The sequence below is a fragment of the Littorina saxatilis genome, linkage group LG16 (genome assembly GCF_037325665.1).
Source record: "Littorina saxatilis isolate snail1 linkage group LG16, US_GU_Lsax_2.0, whole genome shotgun sequence".
Classification (NCBI taxonomy): domain Eukaryota; kingdom Metazoa; phylum Mollusca; class Gastropoda; order Littorinimorpha; family Littorinidae; genus Littorina; species Littorina saxatilis.
The window spans coordinates 43,784,679-43,801,456 of NC_090260.1; the positions used below are offsets into that span (position 1 = coordinate 43,784,679).

General features: G+C 41.5%; 1 protein-coding gene across 1 annotated transcript; it reads left to right on the forward strand.

The window, feature by feature from the left end:
- The first annotated feature begins 9,838 nt into the window (after nucleotides 1-9,838).
- LOC138950018 (gastrula zinc finger protein XlCGF57.1-like) lies at nucleotides 9,839-11,752 on the forward strand. Its single transcript, XM_070321802.1, has 2 exons — nucleotides 9,839-10,496; nucleotides 10,854-11,752. Exons 1-2 carry the CDS (start codon nucleotides 9,839-9,841, stop codon nucleotides 11,681-11,683), a joined length of 1,488 nt encoding a protein of 495 aa, XP_070177903.1. The 3' UTR covers nucleotides 11,684-11,752.
- Nucleotides 11,753-16,778: the final 5,026 nt, after the last annotated feature.

Consider the following 16,778-nt stretch of genomic DNA (forward strand, 5'->3'; position numbering starts at 1 on the left):
AAAATGTATTTGTATTACTGTCCTGGTAGGTTAGCTTAAAAAGTAAGTGAGGTGAATATACCCAATCATAACTCACCAAAATGAATCAGCCAAGGTCAAAAGCTACCTGCCCAAATACAAAAGTTTCTTTCGTCGAGAAAACACACACACTTGTTCACACAGGGTTTAATGAATAAAAAGTCAACTTCATCAGTTTTGATTTAACTTTCTTGTGTCTCTTGGTCTTCATTTCACTTAAGTCAAAAAGTGTCTGCTGCTTTAAATCAAGCAGAAATATGAAAGTTGCAAACCATCCAAATATAGGTGTTATATTCACCACAGATTGTCAAAAATCATCAGAAGCATAATACATTTCAGTTTGTGTTTAGTAATGAAAAGAACAATTACAAATTTATGAAAATGCAAAAACTGATGCTGACAAAACCTGCAATTGTTTTGTTATTTTGTAATCCGAATAACAGTAGACTTCCACTATGTGGTTTTTGTGGTCCAAAGAATGAGATAGCGATAAACGCGTTTCTAGATGTGTGGGGGTCGTGTTGAGGCTGCGGCAACAACAAACAAACATAAAAATTCAAGTTTTGCCCCAAGTCACTTTTAAGGGAAGCAACTGACTTTTCTTCCTCTTGAGTTAGAGATAAAACGTGGTTATTCTCCTTTGCCCACGATTCCTTAAACCACTAAGCCTATGTTCCTGTGGTCGCAGGGTGTGTGTATGTAACTTGAGTAAACTCATCTGAGACGTTCGCAAGAACCCAGTCCTCTATGGAAGAAGATGACTTTAAAGACTCACTCCTTCTTGTGAAAATGGTTTGGATCAGCATCTCAGATCAGGTCAGGCTCTATATGGGATAAGACCATTCCTTCACTTGGTTACATACTAACAATTCCTCACTGCCCCTGGTGAGTTGAAATTTCTGTACAGTGGAAACCACCGGCACGGTTGGCCTGGTGGTAAGGCGTCCACCCCGTGATCGGGAGGTCGTGGGTTCGAACCCCGGCCGGGTCATACCTAAGACTTTAAAATTCTTAAGGGGAGACAGGGTAGGCAACCACTTTTTTTTTTCTTTTTGAAACAGAGTGCTGCTTGTTTGATTTTTGCAAGCATAATAACTTAATTAAGGGAAAAAATTTTAAATTTTGAGTGAAAAGCAATTTTTTTTGGTTTTATTCACCAAAAACCGAGAAAAACATCATAAAATGTGCTCATTTTCAAAATGTTGCAGTTTGTGAACCAGTGCATGTTTTGATCCAATTTTTCTTCTTTGCAGCGATATGTGTGTGTTTAATAATTCTGTTGATGGAAAAGGAATTCAAAGCAAAATATGTTTTTGATTTAGCATTTTCAGTTATTGGTTCAGTCCGGATAAGAAATTATGAATCGGTACCAAACTGTCAGACTCATAAAATCACAACCAATGCACTGAACTCTTATTCCATGCACAGAACTGATGCTGTACGACTCATAAACAACATATACATTAACTGAACAAATCCATCAAACCTGTCAAAAGTTGCAACATTTTTATTGTAGCGTTTTGTCTGAAAATTACATTCAGAGAAAACAGCATTTTAAAGATTCGAACAAGTACATAAAAAAAAAACAAGTAGCACAGTGCACGCTGAATTCATATGTTTTTATCAGAATGACCACTTTACTATGTAGGGAAAAGGATTTGACAATCAAATTATCAGGATTTTTTTTATATATACATCATATGAAAACAACCATCTTTGTTTGTACCGATATGAAAACATGAATAAGAACCAAACTGTCAGACTCATAAAAACCCAACCAATGCACTTAACTCTTATTCCATACACAAAACTGACGCTTTACAAATCATAAACAACATAAACAAAAATGAAACAAATCCATCAAGCCATTCAAAAGTTGCAACATTTTAATTACAGATGTTTTTCTGAAAATTACATTCAGAGAAAACAGCATTTGAAAGATTCCAACCAGTACCTCGAACTAGTAGCACAGTGCAGCCTGAATTTATATATTTTTAAAAGAATAACCACTTTACTATGATGGGGAAATGATTTGACGATCAAATTATCCGGACTTTTTTTTAAAAATCATTTGAAAACTCATCTGTTAGTGCAGATATGAATCAAAACGAAACTGTCAGACTCATAAAAACACAAGGAATCCACTGTATTCTTATTCCATGCACAGAAATGGTGCTTCACAAATCATAAACAACATATACAAAATTGGAACAAATCCATCTAGCCATTCAAAAGTTACAACATTTTAATTACCACATTTTGTCTCAAATTACATGTAGAGAAAACAGCATGTAAAAGAGTCTCACTAGTACCCCGGTAAACTAGTACCACAGTAGAGCTTGAATTAATGGGGGTGGTTTTTTTTTTAACCAGAATAACACTTTAACTATGAAGGGGAAATGATTTGATAATCAAATTATCAGATTTTTTTTATTTAAAAAAAATCATATGAAAACATTAAAAAAGTCAATTATCTGTGTTTGTGCTGATATGAAAATATTGATCAGAACCAAACTGTCAGACTCATAAAAACCCAACGGATGCACTGATTTCTTATTCCATTGCATAGAAATGATGCTTCACAAATCATCAACAACATTACATAATTATATATACCAGACCTGTTTACCAGTACGATTTGGGCGTATTTTCTACGCCAAATTTGTATCAGTACGCATAATACGCGACACACGCACAAAATACGCATAAGGAAAAGTCTAGAATACGTTTTCCGTTGTTGGTGTGCTGATTACGGGATGGTACAACTGATACCGGTTTCGGTCTAAGGGAGATAACCATGACAGCGAATCTTCAGCTGTGGAAACCTCGTTCAGTTGTTGGCACGTCTGGACAATCGTGGGCCAGTGCTGATTACGGGATGGTACAACTGATACCGGTTTCGGTCTAAGGGAGATAACCATGACAGCGAATCTTCAGCTGTAGAAACCTCGTTCAGTTGTTGGCACGTGCGGAAAAATGTGCCAGTTTCGGATGACTGTACCAAGTCTAAACAGCAGAAACGGCAGATTTTCTTGGAGAAATACAAGAAAGAGCCAGGAATTGTAGAGTCTTCTTTGGGAAAAAGTCATGCACACTGCAAGTACTGTAAATCGGATTTCTCCGTTGCCCATGCCGGGAAATATGACATCGAACGACACTGCAGAGAGAATCTTCTCGTGTGTCACAAAGAACAAAACAAACCAGAGGGCCTCCTTATCAGCTGAAACTGTTGACAGCCTATTGGTGGTAAAGAGCAGGCCTGGTGAACCTCATGAGCGGAACTACAGCTCAGTGCAGCTGACCAAGCTGAAATCATCATACTACAACTTGCTGTCGAAGAAACCTGACTAGACTAGACTCAGTACCGCTGCATACTACAACTTGAAGAACCCTGACTAGACTAAGGGGCTCAGTGGAAAAAATCAGCTTGTAATGGATTTTAACCACCAGCAGATCTTTATCGGTTTCCCTTTGTTGATTTTGTGTGTGTCACTTTTGTGAGAGTAACACTAACAGTATGAAGACAACTTGAACAAGATTAACTTTTGAGCAAAGCCAAAGGGGAGAAGACTGAACAGATGCAGCTGTCAGTGGCAAGTTCATCTTTTCATTATCAATCTGTTTGGAAGACACTGGTTATAATGCTACAAACTGGCAGGTAAATACAATTGTAAATGTTTTATCCCTGTTGTATTGGAAGGAGTTAAATTCTGAAGGTGTTCACAAGACATGCAATTCTTACACAAACACGTTTGCACCCACGCGTACATTTTCCCTAGCCCATATATGGCTTTGCTTGCAAAGTACACCAACTTTTTGAAAAATACACTCAACTTTTTGGGAAAGTACTCTTGCCTCGGGTTTAGGGTAAACAGGTCTGATATACACAAATGGAACAAAGCTATTAAGCCATTCAAAAGTTGCAACATTTTAATTACAGTATTTCTGTGCTCAATCCTAACACTGCAGCAAATTTCTGTAAAGCTGAATGTCCCTTTCCATGTACCAACATGGTCATACGCGGATTATTTAAAATGCAACTTTAGCACCCGAAGCGTTGCAAACACCGGGAGAAGAGTAAACAATGGCACATATGCACTCCAGATGCAGGGCCTGTGCAAATCCTTGGGCTGATGCATCACCTTCTTTCATAATCAGACTGCTATCAGACAAGCATTCAGTACAGGATATAGACCTTTCAGCAATAGATTGAGCTGATCAATGTTGACATAAGCCCAACACATGTCAGCGGAGTGACGTTGCACAGAACCAGTATCCATATCTGCTTGTGATGGGTCAGAAGATGGAAAGTATCTGTATCTTCTTATGGTTGGTCAGAAGATGGCAAAGCTGATGTTTCTGCTGTGGAAGAGGGTAGTTCCGGTTTAGCAAACTTTTCCATCAGGTCAATCTTTCTCCTCGCTGCCACCACAGGAGGACTGGCTCTCCCCTTGCTCCAACCTAATAAATACACAAACACTGATTTAATATTTGATACAACTGTCCATGGTTTTTGTTTGTAATAAGCTGCAAATTTTAAGACTCAATATAAACGTCAACAAGTGCTTGTACTTTATTTTGCAAATGACCATGTTACATGGGGTGTACCTCAACTTTTTGGCTAGGCCGGTAAATCAGAAATCCCAATCAGCCCCCAACCACTGAACCAGGCGGGTTTTCTTACAACCACCTCAGCGGCTCGTACCCACATATGTCGGTTGACGAACACACACACACACACACACACACACACACACACACACACACACACACAAAAGACATTCATTAATTTAACAGTGACTCATACTCATTACATGTGGATTTGCACTACTTATTAATACCCAAACACACACAACTTAATGACAAAAAAGTGTATGTTTTAATATATATAATGATAAATAATTGAAAATAAAAGCAGCCACGAAAAAGCAAAAGAAATCAAAGTATTCTCACCCTGTCACACAACAAACCTCACAGAAGGTTATCCCATATATACATACCGGCCCCTATCACAAAATTTACATGTCAAGTTTACTATGGGATTTGAGTAACCACACAATCACATACACACAGGAACTAATACTGAAACTAGCTGAATTATTTTCTTTCTTTCTTTCTTTCTTTCTTTCTTTCTTTTCATATTTTTCTTTTAAAATTAATTTATTTCATCACACTTGCTATGTATTTGCTTGTTTCTTGTCTGTTGTCTGTTTTGTGTGTGTGTGTGTGTGTGAGTGCGTGTGTGTGTGTGTGTGTGTGTGTGTGTGTGTGTGTGTGTGTGTGTGTTCTGTGTGTTCTGTGTGTGTGTATACATTTTCAGATTTCCTAAACCTAGCACTGTTTGCAGGTGATCTTTATGCTTTTGATTCATGAGTTGCATCCCCAGTCCTTTAGATTAACTCTTTTTATATTTAGTCAAGTTTTGACTAAATATTTTAACATCGAGGGGGAATCGAAACGAGGGTCGTGGTGTATGTGCGTGCGTGTGTGCATGTGTGTGTGTGTGTAGAGCGATTCAGACTAAACTACTGGACCGTTCCCGCAGTGGGGCACTGCGGTTATGAAATTAAAGGCCCCTCCTGTTTTTGGAACCGCAGGAGCTTTCTAGTTTGCTGTTAGGTGGATTTTTGGTTCCTCTTTCCTGTCATGCTCTCTTTTTCTTCATGAATTCTTTTCTTTTTTCTGCCTTCTTGCTCATTCACCTGTATTTTTTCCAAAAATCTCTTCTCTTGCCGCTTGTCTCGCGATTCATGTATAGTTTAATCTGTTAGTGTTCTGATGTAAGTCCAGCAGTAGATAGGTTAAGCCTATTTTAACATACTGGAAACTGGTAATCTTCCAGTAGGTATTAATTTAGTTTTACTAAAGCCTGCTGGGACACAAGTAATGGGTTAGTGCATTTGTAAACAGGAATCGCTTGACAAGTGGCCCCCTTCATCCCCCCCTTCCTCGTCCTGATATGGCTCTGCGTAGTCGGCTGGACGTTAAGCAACAAATAAACAAACAAACAAACTGGACCGATCTTTATGAAATTTGACATGAGAGTTCCTGGGTATGATATCCCCGAACGTTTTTTTTCATTTTTTTGATAAATGTCTTTGATGACGTCATATCCGGCTTTTCGTGAAAGTTGAGGCGGCACTGACCAGATTGCAACTCTGCGCATCATCCTGGAGCAGTCCTTGGAGTGGAACTCGCCTCTCTACGTGAACTTTCTTGATTACGAGAAGGCGTTCGACAGCGTGGACAGGCAGACCCTCTGGAAGCTACTGAGACACTACGGAGTGCCGGAGAAGATAACAAACATCATCAAGAAATCATACGAAAAGATGACCTGCAGGATAGTGCATGGCCGACAACTCACCGACGCCTTTGAAGTACGAACCGGAGTGAGGCAAGGCTGCCTGCTCTCACCTTTCCTGTTCCTGTTAGCGATCGACTGGGTCATGAAGACGTCGACTGACCAGAAACGAAATGGCATCCAGTGGACACTTTGGACACAGCTGGACGACCTTGATTTTGCTGATGATCTGGCTCTTCTCTCTCACACCCAACAACAGATGCAGGAAAAGACCGGCATTGTTGCGGACAACTCAGCTAGCCTGGGCCTCCACATCAACAGAGGGAAGAGCAAGGTGTTCAAGACAAATGCACCTAACAACACACCCATCACAGTCGAAGGCAGTGCGCTGGAAGAGGTGGACAGCTTCACCTATCTCGGCAGCATCTTGGACAAGCAGGGAGGAACGGACGCAGACGTCAAAACCCGCATCGGCAAGGCCAGAGCAGCATTCCATCAGCTGAAGAAGATCTGGGGATCCAGCGAAGTCAGTATCACTACAAAGATCAGGGTTTTCAATACCATCGTGAAGCCGATCCTACTATACGGAGCCGAGACCTGGAGAACCACCGTCACCACCATGAAGAAAATCCAGGTCTTCATCAATACCTGCCTCAGGAAGATCCTCAAGATTCGCTGGCCAGAAAAAATCAGCAACGAAGACCTGTGGCTGAGAACCAGACAGCAGCCCGTCGAGGAGGACATCCTACAGAGACGCTGGCGGTGGATAGGCCACACCCTTCGCAAACCTGCTTCAAACATCACAAGGCAAGCCCTCACGTGGAACCCTCAAGGCAAGAGAAAGAGAGGGCGACCCAGGAACACATGGCGCCGAGATTTGGACGCAGATGCAAAGCACATGGGAAAGACGTGGGGAATGCTGGAAAGACTCGCCCAAAACAGAGATGCATGGAGGGAGCTGATTGGCGGCCTATACCCCAGACGGGGTCACAGGCGTAGGTGAGGTGAGGAGGTGAGGCGGCACTGTCACGCCCTCATTTTTCAACCAAATTGGTTCAAATTTTGGTCAAGTAATCTTCGACGAAGCCCGGACTTCGGTATTGCATTTCAGCGTGGTGGCTTAAAAATTAATTAATGACTTTGGTCATTAAAAATCGGAAAATTGTAAAAAAAAATAAAACGATCCAAATTTACGTTTATCTTATTCTCCATCATTTGCTGATTCCAAAAACATATAAATATGTTATATTCGGATTAAAAACAAGCTCTGAAAATTAAATATATAAAAATTATTATCAAAATTAAATTGTCCAAATCAATTTAAAAACACTTTCATCTTATTCCTTGTCGGTTCCTGATTCCAAAAACATATAGATATGATATGTTTGGATTAAAAACACGCTCAGAAAGTTAAAACAAAGAGAGGTACAGAAAAGCGTGCTATCCTTCTTAGCGCAACTACTACCCCGCTCTTCTTGTCAATTTCACTGCCTTTGCCATGAGCGGTGGCCTGACGATGCTACGAGTAAAATGGCATTGCGTTTCATTCTGTGAGTTCGACAGCTACTTGACTAAATATTATATTTTCGCCTTACACGACTTGTTTTTCTTTGGTGAAGTAAATTGGATCTATTTTTTTTATTCCTTAGTTAATGGAAAAGATTTGACAACAATATTGCTGTCAATGATAGGTTGGTCAGCCATGCTGGTGTAAACCAATCCTTTAGAATCAGAGAACGCTCTCTAGTAGGGTACTTATTTTCCTACGGTCAATGACCAGAAACAGAAACTCTGTCAGTCGTACATCGCTCAGATGCTGCTTCTCAGTTTGACCCCAGACAAAGAATAATGATGACATGTTACACCATAGTAAGCTCTCAAGGACTGGCCAGCGAAGAACAATAAAATAGGGGTTGTGAAGACGATATCACAGAGATGATCGAGGGAGGGGGGGGTGGGGTGCGGCGACGGCATGCCGCATGGTCAGTAAATTGGATCAAGAAACCCGCAAAATACTTCAGACACAAACTGTTTATCATTTACCTGCAAACCCTAACACATTCTTACAACAACAACATAACAATGTGCAATAAATCACGTTGTCAAACAAACAAGATCGAAAAGAGAAAGAAGCAAAACCCACCTCGTCGAGTCAAGAATCTTAGAATGTCGTCTGCTTCAATACGATCATGTTGGTTCATTTCGGAGTGTTGTTACTTCCTTCTACTGTTCGCTGCTGCTGGTTCATCTTTCTCTGATATTTCTTGCCACTATGCCGAACATTTCCAATGTTAGGGTTGTTCTCCGCAGCTCAAAACTTTGAAAAATGCTGCTGAATCGGTGAAAAAGTCATGGATTTGTTGACACCGGGGGACTGATAAGTTGTCTACTGCGCTTGTGTCAAATGCCTTTGACCTACATATATTTGCATATATTAATTCCGGGGTTTCGGTTGGAACGGATTCTCTCTCTTTGTGCCTATGTCAATGGAAATTCCCCAACGGTGATGACGTCATCTTGAAGAACGGAAATTTCCACACAGTTTGAACAGCGAAGGGTCATGTCATGTGCGCACATTTACCAGCACGGAGTATCCAAAGTAGACCATTTTTTCGATTTTTTTGATAAAACACAGACAAAAACAACAAAACATTGGTTTGAAAATGGTTTTATTTACATGAATACATGTCTAAAATGACAAAAGCAGATTATTGAATGCATTCCAGGATGTTCAAAGGTGTGATAAATGCAACAACCCAAAAAAGGTGTATGAGACCAAAAATAAATAATTTTGCCTACCCGGTCTCCCCTTAATTGGCAATCTAGTGGCTGCTCCGCCTGGCGTCTGGCATTATGGGGTTAGAGCTAGGACTGGTTGGTCCAGTGTCAGAATAATGTGACTGGGTGAGACATGAAGCCTGTGCTGCGACTTCTGTCTTGTGTGTGGCGCACGTTATATGTCAAAGCAGCACCGCCCTGATATGGCCCTTCGTGGTCGGCTGGGCGTTAAGCAAGCAAACAAACAAACAGTGAAAACCTGATTTTCTTAGATTTTTGAAGGGTCTTGAAAGGGGGGTTCCACTGAATAAAATGATTTCTTGAGAAGCCAGTGGTTGCATTTACGACATTTAATTTGATTCATCAGCTATGTCCACTATGCACAGGGATTACCCACGCTGTTCATTTCTGGTATGTGACCAAGTGGACAGATGGTCGTATTCCATGCAAAGACCTGCAAAATCTAAGATGGTGAGCCGAACTGTGAAGTTTCTGAGAAGTTGTGTGCCTTTAAGTGACATCTTTTTCTGTCTTTCGTTAACATCTCTTCTTTTCTTTCAGGAAGAGAATCTTTCTGTCTTTGGGAGTTGTGTATTTCTATCTTTCAGGAATGCTGTCTTACATACCTTCAGAAAAGGTATGTAAACATTTTTATCATGAGACTTACAAAAGATTTTTGAATTTTCTGTTACAGCACCAGCAGGTGAAGATTTCAAGACAGACAAAACAGTCAACGTGCAGATGGAGCGTACATCAGAAATACCAACATCATCCAGTGCTGACAGCAACGTTGTTTGGCTGAAACAAGAGGGAGCTGAAATACCAACATCATCCAGTGCTCACAGCGACGTTGTTAGACTGAAACAAGAGGCAGCTGAAATACCAACATCATCCAGTGCTTACAGGGACGTTGTTTGGCTGAAACAAGAGGCACCTGAAATACCAACATTGTCCAGTGCTTACAGTAAAGTTATTAGGCAGAAACAAGGGGCAGCAGAAATCCCAATTGATTTTGGAACCATTGCAGACACAGCTTCATTTTCAGAACAAGATTGGGGTACATGTTCTAATGATATCAAGCGTGAAAAAGACGGTGTGGGGGAGGGTGGAGCAAGGCCAGTGATGGAGGTCTCCGACAAGTGCAAAGAGGAGTGTACATGCAATGCGGGGCAGGACTTCAAGACTGAGGCACTCCCAGCTGTGACCGAGACCAGCATTTCAGCGGCTGAAGACATCCCTGCAACAAATGTGTATGTGCATGGTGAGAGTTTTGTTTGTGGTGGTGTGGAAGTTGAAGAGGACAGGAAACCAGACATTGCACGTGACTGTGTAACACAAGCAGCATTTTGTCCTCTGTCTGCAGGCTGTGAAGTGGAAGTTGAGAGTGTGGAACACAGTGGTAAAGATGAATCTCCTGGTTTGAAGAACAATTTGACAAGATGTGCACTCACATTCACTAAGAAACGACAATATGTCTGTTCCACGAGTGCAGTTACACATGATTCAAAGCGTCAAGTAAACAATCAAATGTTGACAAGAGAAAGACCACATGCCTGCCTTAAATGTACAACAATATTTGGTCAAAAGGGGGGTGTAAACAAACACATGTTAACACATACAACTGAACAGCCACATGCCTGTCCTCATTGCAAAGTGAAATTTGCTCAGAAAGAGCATTTAACGACCCACATGTTGACACATACAGGAGAAAAGCCACATGCCTGTCCTCATTGTTCAAAGAAGTTTTCTCATAAAGGGAATTTGAACTCCCACATGTTGACACACACAGGAGAAAAGCCACATGCCTGTCCTCATTGTTCAAAGAAGTTTTCTCATAAAGGGAATTTAAACTCCCACATGTTGACACACACAGGAGAAAAGCCACATGCCTGTCCTCATTGTTCAAAGAAATTTGCTCGGAAAGAGGAAGTGAAGACCCACATGTTGACACATACAGGAGAAAAGCCACATGCCTGTCCTTGTTGTTCAAAGAAATTTATTCAGAAAAAAAATTTGAAGACCCACATGTTCACACATTCAGGAGAAAAGCCACATGCCTGTCCTCGTTGTTTAAAGAAATTTGCTCAGAGAAAGGATTTGAAGACACACATGTTGACACATACAGTAGAAAAGCCACATGCCTGTCCTTGTTGTTCAAAGAAATTTCTTCAGAAAAAAAATTTGAAGACCCACATGTTCACACATTCAGGAGAAAAGCCACATGCCTGTCCTCATTGTTCAAAGAAATTTGCTCGGAAAGAGGAAGTGAAGACCCACATGTTCACACATACAGGAGAAAAGCCACATGCCTGTCCTCATTGTTCAAAGAAGTTTTCTCATAAAGGGAATTTGAACTCCCACATGTTGACACACACAGGAGAAAAGCCACATGCCTGTCCTCATTGTTCAAAGAAGTTTTCTCAGAAAGGGAGTTTGAACTCCCACATGTGGACACACACAGGAGAAAAGCCACATGCCTGTCCTCATTGTTCAAAGAAGTTTTCTCGGAAAGGGATTTTGAAAAGACACATGTTAAGTCATACAGAACTGAAGAACCATGTGTTGACAACACTTACAGGTCCCTAATTAACGCAGAAGGGGATGTATTCCCTGTAGGCATGTTCCTGATTTCAGGGAATGCATTCAGGTGCGTATCTGAAGGTTTTCTCGAGTCTCGTTGGAAGCCCGTAACACTATGCACAGATGTTTTTACCCAATGAGAGAGAGAGAGAGGTGGGTGTTGGAGAGGGGAGAGGGAGAGAAAGAGGGAGGGGAGAGTGGGAGGCAACAAACAGGAATTGATGAAAAAGTAATGAATCGCGCTATTTTTGGAGCAGTATCTGGTTTAAACCTCAACCCCTCTATTGCTCAGAAGTGAATAGAACTATTTCGTTGATAGTTTGTTGTAACTGCGCAGACATTTGGAGTGATCCGGTTACAGTTCTTCTACTTTTTTGCATGTTGAATAGAAATATCGCAGCCATCACATGTCCCTTATGTTGTGTAGCCAGGTGGCGTAAACGTACATGTATGCTGCGATTTCGTGAAACATGTTTGCACCAAAAACGGTGGTTGGTGACGTTTTTGCAACGCATGTATTGAAATAACATTCTGAATTGGTTTTCTTGGTTAAAACTGGTTCGGTGGCCAAGCAATAAAGACATCGGCCCCAAGAAGCCCTAATTTCGAATATCTGCTGAGGCATATATTCCCCCCCCCCTCCCCCATCTCTAGAAAATAAAGTATGCTCAGACCCAGAACTGTTAACTGCGCAAAATTGGCACCACCGGATATACTACCAAACCTGTCAGTTCGTATGTATGACCAAATTGCAAATATTGTCTTCCAGTATAGGTTTCACCAGTAAGAAGCAACTCACACCAGCATCCCTGGCATACCACTTTATTTGAAGGTCCTGATACATCCAGACCTGTGCACATCTACGGTTTCTCCGTAATTTCTACGGAATTTCCCAATTTTTATATGCAAAATACAGTGCTACGGATGTTTAATTAAAATTCCAAAATTCCGATGTTGTACTCAAAAAAAATATTGTTTGTACTTTTTTCTGTTTTAAGATGTTTTGACCAATTAGTTGGCCGTTGCGCTGAAAAGACGTTTTCCGATTTACCGGAAGCACGCGTGTTCTAGACCTGCACGGTGGCCTAGTGGTAAGGCGTCCGCCCCGTGATCGGGAGGTCATGGGTTCGAACCCCGGCCGGGTCATACCAAAGACTTTAAAATTGGCAATCTAGTGGCTGCTCCTTTCTTTTCTTTCTTTCTCGTTTTCAACCATTCAAGGTTAGATCGCGACGGGAGTGGCTGCTCCGCCTGGCGTCTGGCATTATGGGGTTAGTGTTCTCTTTGCCTGTGCGCGTATAGTATGTTGGTTATGTTTAGTCATAGTATGATTGCTTATGTTTGCCTGTGCGTGTATTGTATGTTTGGTCGTTTTCTTTGCCTGTGCATGTATAGTTTGTTGGTTATGTTTGATCGGTTTCTTTGCCTGTGCGTGTATAGTATGCTTGGTCGATGTATGTATTGTTAAGCGCTAAGAGTAGACATTTTTCTAGAATAGCGCTATACAAGTTTGCATTATTATTCTTAGTGCTGGGACAGGTTGGTCCGGTGTCAGAATAACGTGACTGGGTGAGACATGAAGCCTGTGCTGCGACTTTTGTCTTGTGTGTGGCGCATGTTATATGTCAAAGCAGCACCGCCCTGATATGGCCCTTCGTGGTCAGCTGGGCGTTAAGCAAGCAAACAAACAATCAGTGTCACTACAACTGATGTAAAGTCGAGTTCGCCTGGCGTACAACACCTGGCGTGAATTTTCTAGTCATGCAAACACCTGAGAAAACAAGTCGCGTGAAGCCATATTAAAAAAAATTGTCAAGCTGTCACTATCAAAAGTAACAGATTAACACCAAAAATGCAGTCATTGCCAGGACTATATTTACATTGTCTCGACTAACCACGCCCAAAGAAGGGTCGACCTGTCACGCTCGTTTCCGCGTAGTGTGCGAACGCGGTACTTACTTAACCTATTTTCTGATCACATTTTTAGAGTAAACGTGACATTTTGAATTTGGGAGAAATTGAGGAATAGTATGCAATCCTTTTTAAATCTGTTAGTGTAAATTCGATTTTAATGACAACTTTAATGAGCAAACTAATGAACTAATTTTTACGCTGCCGAGCTAAAATGCAATCCCATAGCCCGGACGTCTTCAAAGATTGCCTGACCAAAATTTCAATCAAATTGCTTAAAAAATGAAGGCGTGACAGTGCTGCCATAACTTTCACGCAAAAACGGATATGAAGTCATCGAAAAAAAATAGGGAAAAAACGTCTTGGAATATTATATCCAGGAACTCATGTTAATTACTTATCCTATATCTCTGTTTTTACTGAGAACGGTTTAATAAAATGACGCAGCTTAATTCGTACGCAACTGGTTGGTCCGGTGTCAGAATAATGTGACTGGGTGAGACATGAAGCCTGTGCTGCGACTTCTGTCTTGTGTGTGGCTTACGTTATATGTCAAAGCAGCACCGCCCTGATATGGCCCTTCGTGGTCGGCTGGGCGTTAAGCAAACAAACAAATTCGTACCCAGCAAGCTCAGTCTTTGACTTAGTTAAGTGTGAATTTGGGAAAAGAAGCTTCACAGAAAAACATTTTTGTCCTGTTTTCCCGTTGTTTTGCTTTGAATACATTTCTGGCAAGAGAGAGAGAGAGAGATCATATATATAGCACGGTCAATGGAGTCTCACTTAAAATCAAATGTGTTGCCAATGGTGTGGCTTATCCCAGCGAAGCTGGAGGTATCCCACGAACGCTATACTGTAATCGACTTGAGAAATGTCCATGCCGATAACACATGATAAAGAAGGATTCTTTGTGCCCGATCACGGGCTATGGAAGTTCACCAACAATTGGGAACATACTAACTAAAATACGGTGGGTGACATGGGCGCCCTCGTTTTTTTAGCAAACGCCACCAATGGCCGCTTTGGCCTGGTAGAAATTCTATAGTTTCGAAGTCTGTGGATAAAGCTCGCCTACAAAGAAGACGTCGAAAGGCTTTGACGTCAATGCACTGACGTCATCCCCCCTCTTCGACCCCCCAGCATGTCGTAAGAGGCGACTAACGGATTCTGTTTCTCCTTTTACCCTTGTTAAGTGTTTCTTGTATAGAATAACAGTCATTTTTTGTAAATATTTTAGTCAAGCAGTATGTAAGAAATGTTAAGTCCTTTGTACTGGAAACTTGCATTCTCTCAGTAAGGTAATATATTGTACTACGTTGCAAGCCCCTGGAGCAAATTTTTGATTAGTGCTTTTGTGAACAAGAAACAATTGACAAGTGGCTCTATCTCATCTTCCCCCTTTCCCCGTCGCGATATAACCCTTCCGATATAACCCTTCGTGGTTGACAACGACGTTAAACACCAAATAAAGAAAGAAAGAAATCTCCCCTCTTCGGTCTTTCTCTCTCACGCGATGTGTGTGTGTACTTTGTGCACGTGTTAGTGTGTGTGTAAGAGAGAGAGAGTGTGTGTGAGTGTGGTTATGTGTGTGTGTGTGTGTGTATGTGAGTGTGTACAAAAGAGAGGGTGGCTGTGCGTGAGTGTGTTCCGGAGTTTGTGTGTATGTTTGTAAAGGTGTGTGTGTGTCCGTATGATTATATGTGCGCATGAGTGCGTTTTGTGTTTTAAGTTTGTGTGAGTGAGCCGAGTGATTGAGCGTATGTGAATGTGTGTGTGTGTGTGTGTTTCACAGTGTGTGTGTGTGTCACAGTGTTTGTGTCACAGTGTGTGTGTGTGTCAAAGTGTGTGTGTCACAGTTGTGTGTGTGTGTTTGTGTGTGTGTGTGTCACAGTTGTGTGTGTGTGTGTGTGTCTGTGTTTGTAAGGCTTTGTGTGTGTGTGTGTGTGCGTGTTTGCGTGTGTGTGTGAGAGAGAGAGATTTGTCCTTGGCATTGCACTTCTCCTTAAGACTGGAGTATACACCTGAGGCCAAATTTCAAAGTGGTTAGGCAGTTTTAAAGGTTTCTTTTTATGTTAGTTCAATGTTTGGTTTATCAGGACATAACAAAATGAATAGTGCTTGTCGCGCAACATTTTGAGATAACGACTGAAGTTTGAGCATAGGTACTATGAAGTCTTATATCTCCAGACTCGGACTCAAGGCGCAGGGATCTATTTATGCCGTGTGAGATGGAATTTTTTACACAATACATCACGCATTCACATCGACCAGCAGATCGCAGCCATCTCGGCGCATATCCTACTTTTCACGGCCTATTATTTAAAGTCACACGGGTATTTTGATGGACATTTTTATCTATGCCTATACAATTTTGCCAGGAAAGACCCTTTTGTCAATCGTGGGATCTTTAACGTGCTCCCCCCAATGTAGTGTACACGAAGGGACCTCGGTTTTTCGTCTCATCCGAAAGACTAGCACTTGAACCCACCACCTAGGTTAGGAAAGGGGGGAGAAAATTGCTAACGCCCTGACCCAGGGTCGAACTCGCAACCTCTCGCTTCCGAGCGCAAGTGCGTTACTATTAACCACCCAGATTTTGTCACGTCCAGTTTTGTCACGTCCTACTGAAGAAAATGTGATATTGTATTGTGAATATGTAAACAAAAAAACAATCGGATGATCACAAACTGAAGAAGAGAAATAGGGAAGCAAAATAGAACATCAAACATAGTGATTTTACAGGTGTATTTGGAAAAAAACCTTATGTATCCATTTTTGATGCCCAATTTAAAGCATGTGTTACCGTGTGGCGATTTCATGTACTGTTGTCCCTCTCTTTTACTCCCTGTCTATTATCTTCCCCTGACCCAAGTTGTGTCTCCCGCTAGGATGTGTTGTAGCTAATTGTAGGTGTGTAGGGAGGCTGGTTTTATATTGGTTGATTGTTTGAACGGGTGCGCGCGAGAGGCAGAATGATAGCGTGGGCTAGGATAGTACCCGGTGTGATTTCGAACTGTGAGGACGTGTCTGTGAGCGTATCTTGGCTTGTGATGTTCCAGTTGTAGTTGAACGATGTTTGTGTTGCTGTAATAATCAATGCAAGGAGTGTAGCTGAGCCATTATAACGTTTATTTTGGCGAAGGAGTGATTTGAGGATTGTTTAGAGAGACTTTGTGTGTGTATTCGGTTA